We start from the raw sequence: 16,399 nt of genomic DNA on the forward strand, positions 1-16,399 counted from the left end.
TACATCTGATTACCCTGCTTGGGCGGACGCTGGCTTTAAGTGCAGTGCTGCGTTTTAAACAGAAGATGGCGCTGATGCCCACTCATATGCATCATTTGATCTGTTGGATACTTTGGTTTGTGGTGCCCCTTTCTCACATTTTCACTTTCTAAGTGTTTACCTTCTTAAAATATGTCCATTCAAAATACTGTCTTTGTGCAGCAAGCTAATGGCCTATTAGGACTTTAGAGTCCCCTAGGTGGCTTCGGGATGCCTGGTGGATTTCACTCTAGTTCACATGAAGCGAGTCTGGGCCAGTGGTGCCTGTGTCATTCTTGCTGCTTTATTTATTTTTTAAAATGAACAGTCAGTTTCGACTCAATGTCCCATTCTCTTGTACCTTAGCCTCAAACTGCAGTAGTCTGGTTGTAACCACTTTGTTTGAAAGCAATAAAATATTTATTTAAAAACAACTGTTTCCCACTAGGTTTAAACAAACCTTGAACCATCCTGGCTGCTCTTACAATAAATAACCCTGAACAATAATTTTGGGACAACTGTGACTTACTGCTGTCCTCCTAATGCAATGTTTGAGGTGAGGAATCAAGTATGCTCCTCTGGACGTTGATCAGTAAGGTTTCTTCAGTATTAACTTGGCTCTGTTGGGCATAGACCAGAGCTGCTTGACTGTTTTCAAATCATAGTTACACGTGCGCCCATTTTTTCTGTCTGTAACTCTGTACCTCAGACTATTGGCTCAGTTTAAATCCCAGAAATTTTTGCTACAGTTAACCCCCCTTTTTTGCTAATTTAAAATGACTTTTTTCCAACTGTTTCAATGAGCCATTTTTAAAGTTTTCTCTAAAGATGGATACCCGTTTACCAATAATTCTCAAGCTTCTGCGTTCAGTCACTGCTACTTATCCTTTATCTCTAAATTTGTCAGTCTCGTACTCTGCCTGTACACAAGTACTTGCAATTCCCTTTTTCCTGTTTAAAGGTGAGCTTAATATTCTTGTTTTATTAAATGCACACCATTCAAATACACTGTCAGGTTAATGGAGCCCTGTGTTCTGAGCGCGTGATGTCTCTTTTTGCCTTTTGACAGGCTAGCTAAAGCCCTGTGGATAGGGATGATGGCTCTGACTGTACTGCAGCCTCTTATTTCTAGGGTGGAGAGGAGGCAATGTTGTATTAGCATGTAACGTTGCTGGTTGGGTAGAGGCAGAGGCAGTATCCTCTGTACATTGCAATCCCTATACAAGTTATTAAAGGAAAACTACTGCACAAAGCTGGGGGGGGGGTGAGGTATAGGGGTGTCCTCTCCCTGCCATGTTTCACTGCAGGATGTAAAATCCTGTGGTCTGTGCCATGCTTTGAGCCTCAGCCCCTGTTGGGTATGAGGCCTTTCCCTTTAGGGTGTCCCTTATTTGAAAAGATGAGGCTGGGTTAAGGGGTCCCCTGCAGCTCTGTCCTCAAAGGGGGCAGCACCACCCCCCTGGGCGCAGGGAGCGAGACCCTGGGCCTCCAGGAGGGGGCACGAGCTCTGCTCTACGGGGGGTGAATCAGGCTCTGAGCTTCCCCCCTAGCCCTGGTGCCTGGGCTCAGGCCGCTTGCCTCCCGCTCTAGGCCGCAGGCCCCAAGCAAGGCCGGACCCTCATCACCTAGCAACACTGCTCATTCAAGATTTGGGGGGGGGGGGGGGGGGAGGAAAGGGTTCCCCGCAGATTGGTCACGTGACCTCTGAGGCGGGCCGTTCCTAAAGGCGCCTGCGGGACACCATCAGCGCGGGTGGGGGCAGTGCGCGTGCGCCAGGAAAGGGCCGGGCGGGGGTGGGGGCGAGGAACACCAGTTGGTGCATGCGCGTACAGAAGCACAGAGACGGTAGGTGGCGCCTGCGCACGAGAGGAAATGAGGGGGTTGGCGCCTGCGCGTTCTCTCCTCGGGAGGTGGTGGCAGGTTGGCGCCTGCGCGCTAACGGTGTAGGCTCGGGGAGGGGGTGGGGAGAAGACGAGCTCGGGAGGAGCCGCTGCCGCCGCCCGGACACCGAGCGGATCCGGATCCCTGCGCCGCCGCCGCCGTCGTCAGCGGGGCCTGTTCAGCCGCAGTCGGAGTCCCGGCTCCCCGGGGGAGGCCGCGGGGGGAGGGGCGGTCCGGGAGCCGACGCGGGGAGGCGGCACCATGACCGGGCGCGGCCACAACAAGCTGCCCACGACCGAGCGCATCGTGAAGGGTGAGGGGCCGGGGCGCTGCCGGGGGGCGGGGCGGGGCTGGGGGCCCCTCCCGTTCTCTGGCGGCGGGGGACCGGGCTGGGGGGGCTGCCGCGCTGCGAGTACAGAGGGGAGGGGCCTGGGAGTTCCCGCTGTGTGGGCCCCCAGGGGGAGGGAGACGCTGGGCACCGTTGGGGGGGGGGGTTCTCGGGTGAGGGTTACTGCGCTTGGGAGGGGGCCCCGAGTGTGCGTGCGGGGGCTGGGGGGGCCTTGCGGGTCACTGTCTGGAGGGAGCAGGCGGGTGAGTGGTGCAGGCTGGGGAGCTGTTTTTCCTTCACCGGTAAAGGAGGGGGAAGAGATCAGGGAGTTGGGGTTTGTGCCCCCTTCCCCTTGGGGGGGGCGATGTGGGCACGTGGGCGACCCCACTTGCCCGTTTCCAGTCTGAGCATTCAGACTTATGGAGCCGAGCAGTGGCCAGTGCTGATATTCTTTCTGCTCCAAGAAGGGTGGAGATTTCCCCTTGTCCTCCTGAGCCCCTGATGTGCAATGCACCTCATTTTTTGCCTGCACTTGAGTGTCTTCCTGAAGTCCTCCTGTTTTGACATGCTGTGCTTGGTGCACCCTGTGCTGGGCACCTCCCATAGTAGATGCTATTTTAAAAGAGCTGATGTTGTTGGAAGCGGTTAATAGAGAGGAGGGCAAAATGTTAATTGAGAAGTTCCTGGATTAGTTGGAAGCTTGTACAATGTAGATCTAGCTGCCCTAATTAATCTAATGCCATCTCTCATGCCCATGTATTGGAGAACATCTATTTTATATGTTTACATTTTTGCTCAGCAGCCATCACTACTATACAATTGCACAGTTACAAAGGCTGCTGACTTGGGCATCTTAAATTGTTATAGGTTTCAGAGTAGCAGTCGTGTTAGTCTGTATTCATAAAAAGAACAGGAGTACTTGTGGCACCTTAGAGACTAACAAATGGATTTTCCTGCTGATAACAGGTCATCTTAATTAATTAGCCTCTTAGAGCTGATATGGCATCTTCTCTGTATGTGTGTGTGTGTATATATATACTTTTCTTATATGTTCCATTCTATGCATCTGATGAAGTGGGCTGCAGCCCACGAAAGCTTATGCTCAAATAAATGTGTAAGTCTCTAAGGTGCCACAAGTACTCCTGTTCTTTTTAAATTGTAATATTCAGTCACACTACCCTTAACCCATCTTGTTATAGGACTGAGATATGGACAGGAATGTCAAATTTCACATGTATGGAGCCTCTACTGACCATTTCGGTGCTTACACTGTCACCTCTACCTGGTACTCTAACCTGGGCCCAAATGAATTTTTGCTTGTTGTGTTCAGGTGTTAATAGCTGCTACTTGATACATAGACAGAGTGAAACAGGGTGGCAGCCTGGACCCTGAGGTTCCTGTGAGTTGCTTAGATGTTTAACGTTCGGTCTTTTTTTGTGATTTTAGTTTAATATTGCTGCTAGAAATGAGGGTCCTGTCAATTCAGCTGTCTTCTATATTAACACTATCTTAGCTTACATTGTAACTGAGCCTTTGGACTCCTTTCTGTGAAATCCCATTAACAATTACGTGTACATTGTGGATGCACTGGATTGAATACATTTAATAGAGTAGCTTTGGGGGTTAGCTAGCAGTGTAATAATATCTAGAAAGCCAGAGTTTGGGAATAGCCTTTGATAATTAGTCCTCAGCCAGGTGGAGCTCACACACATGTAGCGAGTTATTCACTGGAGCTTAAAGGGAGGCAGTATGATCATTCACTACACAAATGCATGCTGACAGTATGTAGTGAAGCCTGGGGGATAGTCTCATAAGGAGGCTGCCCTATAGATAGAGTGCTGTGATTATGGATGTCATTCCCGAGGTAGACTATGAACCTTATTTGGACTGGCTTTGGATGCCTGGGGAGGAATTTCATCCATCTAAAAGGAGAAAAAAAAAAAGATTTTTTATTAAAAGGTGGTTGCATTGTTTGTGGTATTTACATTTTAAACCTAAAGAGAAATAAGAGCTAATTTTGTTCAGTCACTGCATTGAAAAAGTCTCTCTCTCCTGTTCTGTTGCATATTTTAATAATGCTTATCTTATAAACTGACATTTCCAAAGGGCTGTGAAAACATTAGCCTTAATTATGTTCAGTCATAAGCAAGTGGAAACGTAGTTCCTCAAGTTTGTCTACTTACAGCTATTATTTTAAAGCAGCTCAGTTTTTTAATCCTGTGTTAGGCCCCCTTGTATTTCTGGTTCATCAGATATCTCTATTAAGCAGCTTGGCATATAACCAAGTGATGTCTGTTTTACCCAAACATCTTAATTTTCAAACATAGTTAATAGTTTAGACATGGCCAAAAGTAGGTCTCAGTGGAAGCTGTCAGGACGTTACTTGAAGCAAAATCACTCAGCTATTAAGATAGGTGTAGTTTTGCCTTTTTAAAATAAAAGCTAAAAAGTCTTGGCATAGATCAAAAGCCTATGACATGCAATAAAACTTCAGAATGGTGGAATGTGATACCTTTAGTCAGATGTAAGCCCTCTGAAATGGGAGTGCAAATAAAATTTCTCTACAGTCTCCTTATTAGCAGTCTCAGCAGTGAGGTTAAGAATTGGGTGGACCGTGGGGACTGACTTCCCTTCTCACACCTATTGGTGAATCATCCAGGACAGAGGTGTGAAGCATGTTGTCAGGGAATAATACTGTATACCGCTCCTCTGGGTAAATAGGGCATTGATCTACAAAGAAGTAACTTGTAAAAATAGGCCTTCAGACATGTCTGTTGTGCAGTAACGGTTCCATTTCATTCTACATGAAGTATAAACTATCACCCTTGGCTATAAAATAAATCCTCTGGAAAGTAGTGGTGACAGTGAGAGTAGCTATCTGCAGTGGGGATCCTGATTTTTTTTTTCTTAATCAAAAGTTAAGTCCTGATGACTCAAGTGGACTGGAGAGAGCAACCTGACTACTGAGCTATGTTTATGTTTGTCTTTATGAAGAATTCTTTAAAAAACCTTGATATGGTTATTTAAACACTTGGCCAGATCAAGGCAAAGAAACAAGAGCCTCATCTTAACTTGGTGACTTTTTTCAGGAAGAAGTAATGTCAGTGTGTTGGGATCCTGACTAATCACTAGGAGGAACTGAATTGCTAAGATCTAGCATTTTCTCTTTTGGCTACAACTACAGTTTCATGTTTCTCAGTAATCAGCGTAATAGCTTTATAATGTAATACTTAACACTTGTATAGTGCTTCTGGATAGCCACTAATTTGCAACCCTTCTGTGAAATAAGGAAGCATATTCACTGTTTTACGCTGGGGAAACTGAAGCACAGAGAAATAAAGTGACTTTCTTAAGGCCATGCAGTGAATGATAGCTAATGCTGGGATTAGCATTTAGCAGTTCCTGCTTTGGTCGAGACCACATTGATAGACGTCTCCCACAAACAAGAATTGTTTTTTCGGGTTAAGATTGAGTTTATCACCTTTCAGAACTCCCTGTGTGCTCCTCTCTCTCAAACACTTAAACTTTGTCAGTCTCATAGCTGCATACCCATCTTATTTGTATTAAGGGAACAGCATAAGAGGGGGTGAGTTTAAAAGCCCTCAGCTTTTCTTTGCTAGTGTTTGACCTGCAACTCTGACCATTCACTGAACAAGTTTATCATAAGGACATTTAGTTCTCAAGATAAAACTGTTTTCTTTCTTGTTTCAAGAGTCTAGTTCTTGGTTTGGATTTTCCAAATGTGAGTTAGATCTCAAGACCTATGGCAGCATGCCATTGAGGAGTTAGTCAAGACAGTAAACAGCAAGTCTAGGAAAGTAGGACTCCTAATAAGAGGTAGCCAAAACTTGGAGATTTCAGTATTTATGAAAATGGAAGACACTGCATGCTGGTCAAGGTGATGCTTTAACAGTATGCTTGTTCAGTTCAGATGAGGCATAGTTTTTGAGTGGAATATAAATGCACAAAAGGTGGCTCATCTCGCTCTCTTTGTGCACGCCATGTTCTATATATCATTTGTGGCATGGGCAACTCTTAGTATAGGGGTCTGATTATGCAGTCCATATTCAGGCAAAACTTCCAATGACTTCAATGAGAGCCTTACCACTGAGTGAGTGCTGTAGAGTTGATGCTAATTTGATATATTCTGCTTTTCAGTGGCTTTGAAGGGGTTCCTTCAGATTGTGACAAGGCGAATCAAGATGAAGCTAGAAAATTTGCTGCTTTACCTTGCTAAGTCAAAACTGTTCTTGAGACCTTGCACTTCATAAAAAGTTGTGGTCTTAAAATATATACCTTGTTAACATACAGTATTCTTATTTTGAAGTTGAATATATTTCTCCCCCATCTGAGGTACTCACAGATGCTGTACAGCTATTTCATAACACAACACATGGATAAAAATATCAAACAAATACTAGCCTAAAACTGCATACACTGGGAATGGGAATCTTATAAGGAGGCATAGAGATGGACCTTAATATGAGGGAAATGTTTATTAAAAGAAATAAATACATGTTTGAGGGTCTTCATAATAGCTGCCATAATATTTAATGTTCTCTTTTGTGAGATTGGTTTTCTTGTCTAATGTTGTAATATTATGACTGAGAATTAATTTATGGAACACTGGGTGGGGGGAAAGAGCTATAGGTAGTGGTTAAAAGTAGGGACAAAGGGTGCATACTTGTTTGGGGGACAAGGGGAGCTTTCTCAAACCTTGGGAGCACCACACTAAAAGTGCCAATGCCAGCTGACTTAAGAAACCTCAGTGGGATCCCTAAAAGCCAGGTGGTGTCACTGCGCAAGTACTCATCTGGACAAGGCTCCAGGTCTTGAGCATAGACATGGCTATACCATTAAGGGCTATAGAAATCTGGAGATCTCACTGAATATTCCTTAATTATTAACTGATCTTTTATGCCCCACAGACACGTCTTAGCTCAGGTGGTCTTAATTTGATGTGGTTTGAGAAGGGACAGCTTGTAGCCTGGGCTTGGATTGTCTGCTGCAGAATTCATGCTAATGCTGTCAGATCATGTGACGATACATCCAAAAATGCAACAGAAATCAAATGCATTGCAGACTGTGGTACTCTGACTAATACCTTATGGGAGAGTGGAAGATTAAACTATAATGTGCATCTGGTATTAAATGTCTCCTGCCCAGTCCTGTATATTAGCAGTGGCACCGCCAGTTCATGTGTCTAGCAACCTTTATAATATGGACCTGGCTGGAGCAAGTGCCCGAAACCAGGTCTTGGTAGCTAAAAATATGACTGCTCTCTCTTGTCATTATGCTATTCTCTGATTTATCTGCATTTTAGCAGAGGTGTCTGTGCTGCTACCAAAGACTAAAATGTGGTAGCAAAGATAGAAAATCATTGATGGGGCTTTGTGAAAATATAAAAGGCCTGGGGTGCATTTGTATTTCTTTGGAGAACCACATATGAAGTGTCGGAATGGTGCAACAACATGGAAAGGAGGGGGGAATCCCATGTGTAAATGACAAGAGTTGCTGTTAATTTGTGAATCCTCTGTATATAATGTGATTTTTCTCTATTCCTATTATCTGGATATTCTTCTGTGAAAGGTTAACTCCGTTCTTCATATTAAGGTCTGTACCTGCTGCTGAGAAGCCCAATTCTCTAGCAGTCAGAACAAATGAGTTCAAATCAGCCAGGTATCTTGATGAAATAAAAATGCTTAGTATTTTTCATTTAATAAAAAGAGAGAGACATGACTTGAATCTACCACTTCTAGCTATAATATCATTTTCACTGTTTAGCTGGTTTTATGGTTAGAAAATGAAGGAAGGCTGCTTGCTTAGGAATTGAGTCTGCAGGAAGTAGGGCAGGGTGCTGGCTTAAAATAGTAATGAAGGCTGGCCTGTTTGTGATGAACAGAGCTATTTAGGTAAATCCTGGAGTCCCAGTGGAGGCAGAGCCACACATTAATCTCAAGATATTAGCTTGTAGACCAGTAATTGTCTGAGTTTATCTCTGATGACTCTTTATTGGTTTTCAGGCATCTCCTGTTCAGTCCCTTACGCTTCTGTACAGATTGCCTTGCGATGCCGGGTATGTTTACTAACTGTACAGTGTGTTAATGGGTTTAGACATTATTAAACAGTTTGAAGCAAGGGAGCGGGCTATGTGAAAGCAGCAGTGTTAATATATAAAACTCAGCTGTAAAGCTCTTCTTCAAGACTGGTCTCTTGGCTTGCAGTACTGAGCTGGGTTGGAGTCCTGGGTCAGGAGTACAATGAAAGCTTATGGAGAACAGAATGATTTCTGTTTGATGGTATTGGTGGGCTCCACAGGGAGGTCAGTCTCTGACTAGAAGGCTGATGGGCTGACAGGATGAAAAACAGAGTTGGGAAGATGGGGGTTGAAAATGAGATGCATGAAGGAAGTCCACATTGATGTGGCAGACCCCAGCAGGGATAGGAGAATGAAATCCTGTTCTGCTCTTTTTTTATTTTAAAGACTTAATTTGCAGAGAGTGGTAGTGTTGTGCTATCTGGACTGCACTCCTGACTTCAAACCTCCAATCTCTGAAGAGGAAGTCTCACTGGCTTCTCTAGCAGCAGCATTTCCAGCTATGAAGCTATAATAGGTTCTTGCTATGTTCCCATTAGTAGCAGAGGTAGATGTGAGTGTATTGAGTAATATGAGCCTGGGTATGTTACTTATGTAAGACTCCTAGGTTTTATTTATGAGATCCAGAAATCTAAATCCAGCTCTTCACTGTTGATTTTTTTGGGGGGTGGGGGTGGAGGTAAATACCTTCTGGCTTCTGCAAGAGCAATGGTGATGGTTTCTGAGACTTAAATTTTGAAACACTTCCTCTGCCCCCACCCCAAGCTGAGCAGGACCAGGTGAGGTAGATATGCAGTGTTCGCTCCCATAGCCAGCTACAGAAGGCTTTCCATTTCATAAGCAGGCGAGGGATGGTGATCACGCATAAAATGGCTTTAAAACGAGTAGTAAGATAATTCATCTTATAAAATTGCAGTGTTCAAATTTGTAGCCTGAAGATTTCCTAGAGCATGGCCTATAATAAAGGTATGAAGAAGAATTTTCTCTCTGGTGATAGTTGTAGGTTTCTTTGAATGATTACTGTAATGTGACTTAACTTTTTACCTATGTTCACACCTGTAGGATTAATTTTATGGTGCTTACCAGGTTTTATAATTTATTTATGAATAAGGCTGTAAGAAAGTCATGATTTTTTTAGTTCAAAAGTTGTTGCCACGGTTTGTTAAAGCTGTGGCTTTGGTGCAGAGCCAAATGTGTGTGTGCCAGGTTGCAGTGCCATTCACTCAGTTGGCCTAATTCTCCTCCTCCCCACCCCACCCCACCCCCACCCTGTCATGACAGAGGGGCAGCTGGGCCAACTCTGAGTGAGTGGCTCTGCACCTCTGTGAGTGGATGGCATGATGGAGAGAGAGCCAGACCAAATTTGAGTGAGTGGCATTGCGACCTGATGCATGTGATCACGGTGCTACTCAAATTTGTGGGAACTACAAGATGATGTGATGTGTGTGAAAAGTTTCTGTTTCTGCAACGAAATCACAGCCTGTGATTTTCTTACAGACTTATCTAAGAATCTTTTGATATTCCACCCCATTGTAACATAACTCCTCTTAAAGTGGTGATTGAATTTAGGTGCTCTTATACAGGGGTTTGCTCCTCCTTAGCTTTATACGCTGCTTGCAGGTGAACTGCTCCTGTTGAGCTCTAATATAGGCTAACTGGAGGGTTAGGTTTTATAATACTGTATATTGCAACATCTTTCCTACAAACTGTCACAGTGATTACAAGACATTGCCTGGGTGCAGCTGACCAGAAGCAGTGGAGTAAAGGTGCCATACAGTGATTTAGAATCTGTTTGTAACCAGAACTTATCCAAGTGTAAACAGAGCTTACATTGAAGTATTCAGCCATATGGTGAGTATTGGAAGGAAGAAAAATTGAGGCATCCACGATTATGACCGTGAGACTTGGTAACTTTTCTGCAGTCGATAATGCAAGTAATTGAAATCTTTTCTACTGGTAGTGATCGTCTCTTGCTCAGTATAATGCAACACTTTGGTCAAAGGCCTACTGGCTGGGCTCTGCATGTCTGTGTCACAGTTAGCAGTGGAATCCGATTAATGTGTTTGTGGACATTACTTTGTTTAGGTTTCCCATGTGGAACAGGTCAGCTTATTCCTACAAAGCTGGCTTGAGTCTGATCTTAAAAATACACTATGTACAAAATCATGTTCACTTAAAGTAGGTTTAAAACTAGAGCCAACCCCTCAACCTCCCCCTGCATGCTGCTGGTAGCATCAGATTTACTTTTACCAGCAGGTGGGGAATTTGTCTTTGACACAAAGACCCTACTGTTTTTGTATTAATGATCTATTAGTGGACTAGCTGTCAGCTTGCTAACCTTGTGAAAACAGGTGGCGAATTTCCCTGTCTGCTGACATCTAGGAATCCCCTCCTCTCCTTTGGTTAGCTCACTTTTTTAAGTAGCTGCAGCTGTTTGCTGTGGACCTCATGCTTTTTTTCCCCCCAAGCTTAGTGATGACCCTCTCAAGTCAGCTGAGGAAATCATCCAATCTGATGGAGCTGATGAAAGGAAGATGACAAATCTGATGCTGGGTGGCATACTGTTGAGTGATTGTTTCATAGTAATATGTGTATTTTTAACTGCTGAAAAGTCGGTAGAGCTTCAGTGTCTCAAAGATTTTTCAGGGCTTATCTGCTCTCCTTTCTCTATGGCAGCTAGCAGTATGAGATTGCAGTTCAAACTCCTTATGTTACTGAGCCATCAGAGTACTGAGTCAGAACAGAGTAAGTCATGGTCCCTGCCCCAACAAGCTTAAAATCCAAGACAAACCAAAGACAGCAGATCAGTCACTCAGCTTTGGCTCATTAGGAGCTGGAACCATTGCATAGCAATGCAGACACTTTAAAACTAAACTCAGCTTTCCCAGGCAAGTAGAATATGGTGTCTTAATCATCAATGGGAAAGGTGGGCAAATACAAAAATTTATCCACTGGTACATTAATCTAACTGTCTTGCAGAAACTGAAGTAAAATAGGGCTTCTGCAGTAGAAGGCTAGCACTGCTGGGCTTCCCAGAAAACACATGTCATGAATTAGGGTCTCAGCTGCAGCCGAGATGTTCAGCTTGGTTTGCTGGGAAATCCCATTGGCAGGAAATGAATCCATGCATGAAGAGTTAATTTACATAATGAAAGTTTTGTAACTGCTCTTCTTGCTATGAGTTGGGTGGCTGATGCATAGCGGCAGTCTTAAGTTGCCTCTGTTTTAATTAGTACTCCTGCGGTGGGGAGGGGGAGATAGCTCAGTGGTTTGAGCAGAGTTGTGAGTTCAATCCCTGAGGGGGCCACGTAGGGATCTGGGGCAAAAATCAGTACTTGGTCCTGCTAGTGAAGGCAGGGGGCTTGACTCGATGACCTTTCAAGGTCCCTTCCAGTTCTAGGAGATTGGTATATCTCCAATTATTATTATTATTTTATTATTATTATTATTATAAATCTCGTGGCACTCTTGTGAAACCATAGAAAAGGGGAGCAACATGCCCCTCTGTGTGTGCGGAGAGTTTTATAACAAATTCCATTAAACTGAGAGGTGAGAAATGGCAGAGTTCTGCACTGTTTTAGACTTAGTGTGCATTGGAAAAGTTTTCCCAGCATAGCTATACCAACAAACGTCCTCAGTGTAGATGCAGTTTATCTTGGCTAAAGCACTTAATTGCATCTACTTGAGGGCATTTGCCAAAATAAAAATGTAGTGTGTGTGTCGGGGGGAAATCTCACCCCTCACTGACAATCATGTGCCAGCAGAAGTTTCTAGTTGCAGAGGTGGCTTCAGAGCAGTAGCTGGAAGGTTAGGCTGTGTTGTATATTGCTTCCAAACTGTTCTTGTGGACTCAGATTTAGTTGGCTTTTATTTTTTAACCACCTTGTATTTACCAGTAGGTCCCGCCACAGGGTGGGAAGGGCTGTAGGGTCCACTTTCAAAAGGAGCTTTAAAAGTGATTACACTCTTGTCATGTTTATTTGCATTTTGAAACATGAAAGTGTAACTTGATTATTGGAATTAGATGCATGTGGCTTATAAATAGCCATTTAAGGCCAAATTCTGTTACGCTGTTGGAACAGAAAGGCGAACTTGTCCTCAGAGGTTGAGCATTGCTCCCTTACTGGAATGCAGTTAAGTGATGTAGTGGTGAGACTTCAGGTTCTTATTTCTAAAGGGAACATTTCAGTTCAATGGTATATCTGTGTGACTTGAATCTAGTATTGTGATAACTTACTGTGTTTCCCTCTTTCCCCATGGAGAAAATTGTTCAACTTTAGTATGAATGATTTTTTTAAACATTATGTAGAGTGTTTAGGATTTATTATAGGCAACTGTTTTTATCTTAATTTCAGAAGAAATGATCTGGTTCAGTATGAAGGGTAGAGTAAGCTTTCTGAATCTGTTCCATAGAAAGGATTAATTTTCATTCAGAAAATATAGCTGTCTTAGACCAGTTTCATATTAGATCAAAATTTCTGGTGAGCCCTAAAAATTATCCTAGGAAATCAGGTGCTTAAACACTCCTAATCTATTTGGGGTAGTCAGTATTCATTTAAAAAATGAAGTATGCTGTAAAAACAGGGAAGGAGGGTAAGATATCCAGAGTCTGAAATTCAGCATATCATCGTTAATAGGGACATTGAAAGTGAATCAAGGGACTGTCATAGGCACCTTGGCTGCCTGAAACAGTAAATACCCACATGATGACAATTGGCCTAACTTTCAAGGTGCTGAGAACTTGTAGCTCTTGTCCGCTTCAGCTGGATTTGTGGATGTTCTGAAATTCAGGCACCACATTCATACCAGAAAAGGAAAATTACAGTCTACAGGGGAGATACAAGAATCTGCAGAAGTTTAGGGGGTTAGGAACAAAGAGCAATAAAATGGTGTAATAATAAGCATTTATATAGCGATTGTGACAATCCTGCAAGGTAGATGCTCGTTTTATTAAGTGACCTGCCCAAGCAAGGCATAAATTGAGTTTGGATTAATAGGATCAAATATTAATGGAGCAAGTTATATTCTGGGGTGGGTAACAGGTTAGAGGAGCTGTTCTTTGCTTCATGTTGTGATTATTTAGTTTCCATGGTGCTTATTTAGCTGAAGTGGTAATTCTGCTGAGGCACATCAATATCCCTACTTGTGCCAGAGTTGCTTTAAACTGAATAATGGCAAAGATTATTTGTCTCGGTTGGTCCATGCTTCAGAAAGTTAGGATGAAACACAGATCTGTTCCTGCAGATGCTTAACTTCACCTTAGTCCAAGGGAACATCACATAGCTCAAAATGGGGCTCTAGGAATGAAGAGATCCTGGGGTTGTGTGACCAGAGATTTGTGTAGAGGATCATTTCAAGAAGAAAACTCTAGCTATAAATATATTGGGGAGCTAACAGCAGGTTTGAATTTGATGAATTTACTTAAATGTTAAAGGTCAGACTGGGTTCAACCCATTTGTGGTATCGGTCTGGGGAAAACTTAAGAAACCTAACTTGGTTTCCTGTTTAGATTATACACCTATAGCAGTTATCCATATTACAGGAATAGGTTTTTTTTAATATTATGGCAAGCCTCTGCCTGCTATTAATGTTTACAGCTCTGGTTGTAAAGAAAACTTCATGCTAGGTCTCTTCCACTTTACAGCCTCTAGTTTTAAATGTGATTTCCCCCCCCCCCCCCTCCCCCAACCCCGCAAATTTCCACCTTTAAACTTTGCATAGTGGTTCTGTCAGATCTTGCAGGTGAAGCAGGGTTGGGTTGGTCGTAGGTGCTGCGGGAAGCTTGTGTTGAAGATTTAATATGTGGTATTCTTCCTTCTGAGTCAGTATAGGCCCAATGCCCCAGCATATTGCTAAGGACAATATATTATTTATTTGTATTCTAGCACCAAGGAAATGCTGGAGCTGCTATTAGCTGGGGTATAAAAACTGAGGTACTGATGACTTGTTAAAAATTCCATAGCACTCTTTTCATGTGTCTTATAGATGTCAACCCGAGAGTTCTGCCCAAATTCCATCTGGAGGGATTACATGCTGACTACCTATAATTCCCCTTGCAGTTTAACTTGGATGCAGTATTCACTGTCTGTTTATTTCCTATCTCTCAGTTATGTACTTGGTTTGAACTGTTTCTAAAATGCTGTAAGGTCTTGGGATGAAAGGTGCTATAGAAGAGTAAATTAGTAAATTCTGCATGTGTGTGGTGATGGAAGTTTGCAGCGTAACACAGGCTGTAGGAAGATGTTGTTATGGTGCCATGGAATAAAGAGAAATAGTAAAACAGATGGACTAGACTATTGCTGTGGCTGTATAAAGATGCCATCCATTGCTTGTGATCCAAGTATTTGTTCCCTGTTAATTACTGTTACAGCTTTGCGCATTGCTGAATTTTTAACCTTCTGTGAGCACAGAATGGCACACTTGTTACCTTTCATCACTGAACCAGGTGGATTTGTTCAGATTGAGTCAATTGACTGTGAAGCAATAGTCTGTTTGAACCCTAAAAATATGCAATCAGCTCCATTGAGTAGAAGAATGTTAGGTTACAAATGGACAAAAAGAGAGGATCTCAGGAAATATAGGATTGCAATATTTTGTAATAGAAAATGCCAGAGACCTGACATTCATGCTATTCATAATTTAACACTGGAGAGAGTTTCTTGTAACCTTTTAAAAGGTTTTACAGAACTGAATCCAGTGCAGTATTTTTATTGTGAATGTTCCTACCTTGGGCATCTGGGTCTGATCTTGGCAATAATTAGACCTCTGTGACAGGTGGACATCTGTCATGAATTGTCAGACTGTTAGCTGATGGTCAAACATTTTAGATGTCTAGTTGCAAAGTGGTGGAAAGTGTGAAATATTTGGAAGCTATTAGTACCTAAATCTATTTAGATTGATCTAAAGGAGGCTCTTTCAAGCTAACCTTTGTCTGAGTGTAGAAATGACAGTCTAGCCAAAATCTACTGTGACTTGTACCAAGGTGAAACCCTATCTGAAAGGTATGGTTCTTGTCAGAACTGTGTTAACTGTTCCTTCAGAATGCTTGAAATGCCTTTCCCCCCCCCACAAGGAGGCTTTTAGCCATCTGTTGAACTAACCAACTGTAATTCCTCCACCCATCTGACTAGAAGCAGACAGGAGAAGGAGCCCATTGAAGTGAATGACTTTTCAGGTATGCTTCCATATTGGGTTCAAGACTTGCAGCATAATCTCTCTGATGTTCACTGCTGAGCAATACTGTCATTTTAATCCTGAACTGCTGCTTTTGGCTGGAAGACTTGGAGGGTTTGAAATGTAAAATCTGTCTTCTCTGTCTGGTTCTGTCCATCAGAACCATTAATGGAGGGCTTGGGAACAAATTAGTCTGTACCAACCATCATTTTAGGCAAATACTTATTATTCCTTTTTCAGTAATGAGTATTGGTTGTTATTTTGTACAATTGTCAGAGTAATGGTAATATGAGAGATTTTGTGTTTCCATTTTCATGGCATGGATCTGTTCTTTTTGAAGGTGTGGATTACTAAACTCTGATCTTGTTTAACATTTGTTACTAGCATGATTTCTTTGACCAGTGATGATAAGCATTTTTTTATGAACACATTAACCACAGTGTTATAAAACTATGCTACAGATTGCATTGCCTAACCCAGTCTATGCTCGAGAAGACTATTACCATGTTTAATAGATGTGTAGCATTAGTGCAGCTGTAACAATATTATGAACATTTTAAACCGTAATGTAGAAAAAGTGCAGGCCTTCTACGTAAAGGAGCATGGAGATTTGGCAGTGGCAGAGTGACTTTTTTGTAGGTGAGTTGGTTCCACACTTGAACTGCCTGATATCTGGTTTTGCAGTGTTTCAGCAAAGTGATTTTTTGTCAGGTTGTCATTCTGTAAATAGCCTTTTGCCATATTCAGCCTCTTAGTTTGCAGGCTAAGAATACCTACAGTTGGTGGACTTGTAAATATAGAGCATGTTAATTTAACCAAACATCCATTCTTGCACTGCAGTGTGGCACGGATATTGCCATCCTCTTTCTTTTACTGAACTCCTTGAAACACGACTGACCCCT

General features: G+C 42.7%; 1 protein-coding gene across 6 annotated transcripts in view; it reads left to right on the plus strand.

Moving 5' to 3' along the window:
* Positions 1-1,806: 1,806 nt before the first annotated feature.
* PPP3CC (protein phosphatase 3 catalytic subunit gamma) overlaps positions 1,807-16,399 on the plus strand; it is a 54,009-nt gene continuing 39,416 nt past the window's right edge. For 3 of the 6 annotated variants that reach the window (XM_045004572.1, XM_045004576.1, XM_045004573.1), the window contains exon 1: positions 1,967-2,212. In XM_045004572.1, the coding sequence (XP_044860507.1) occupies positions 2,161-2,212 (52 nt within the window). In that variant the 5' untranslated portion in view covers positions 1,967-2,160. Of the gene's footprint in view, positions 1,864-1,965; positions 2,213-9,259; positions 9,291-16,399 lie in introns of those variants that run through there. The other 3 variants (XM_045004574.1, XM_045004577.1, XM_045004578.1) reach the window with 3 other exon arrangements.

The sequence above is a fragment of the Mauremys mutica genome, chromosome 2 (assembly GCF_020497125.1).
Source record: "Mauremys mutica isolate MM-2020 ecotype Southern chromosome 2, ASM2049712v1, whole genome shotgun sequence".
NCBI classification, from domain to species: domain Eukaryota; kingdom Metazoa; phylum Chordata; order Testudines; family Geoemydidae; genus Mauremys; species Mauremys mutica.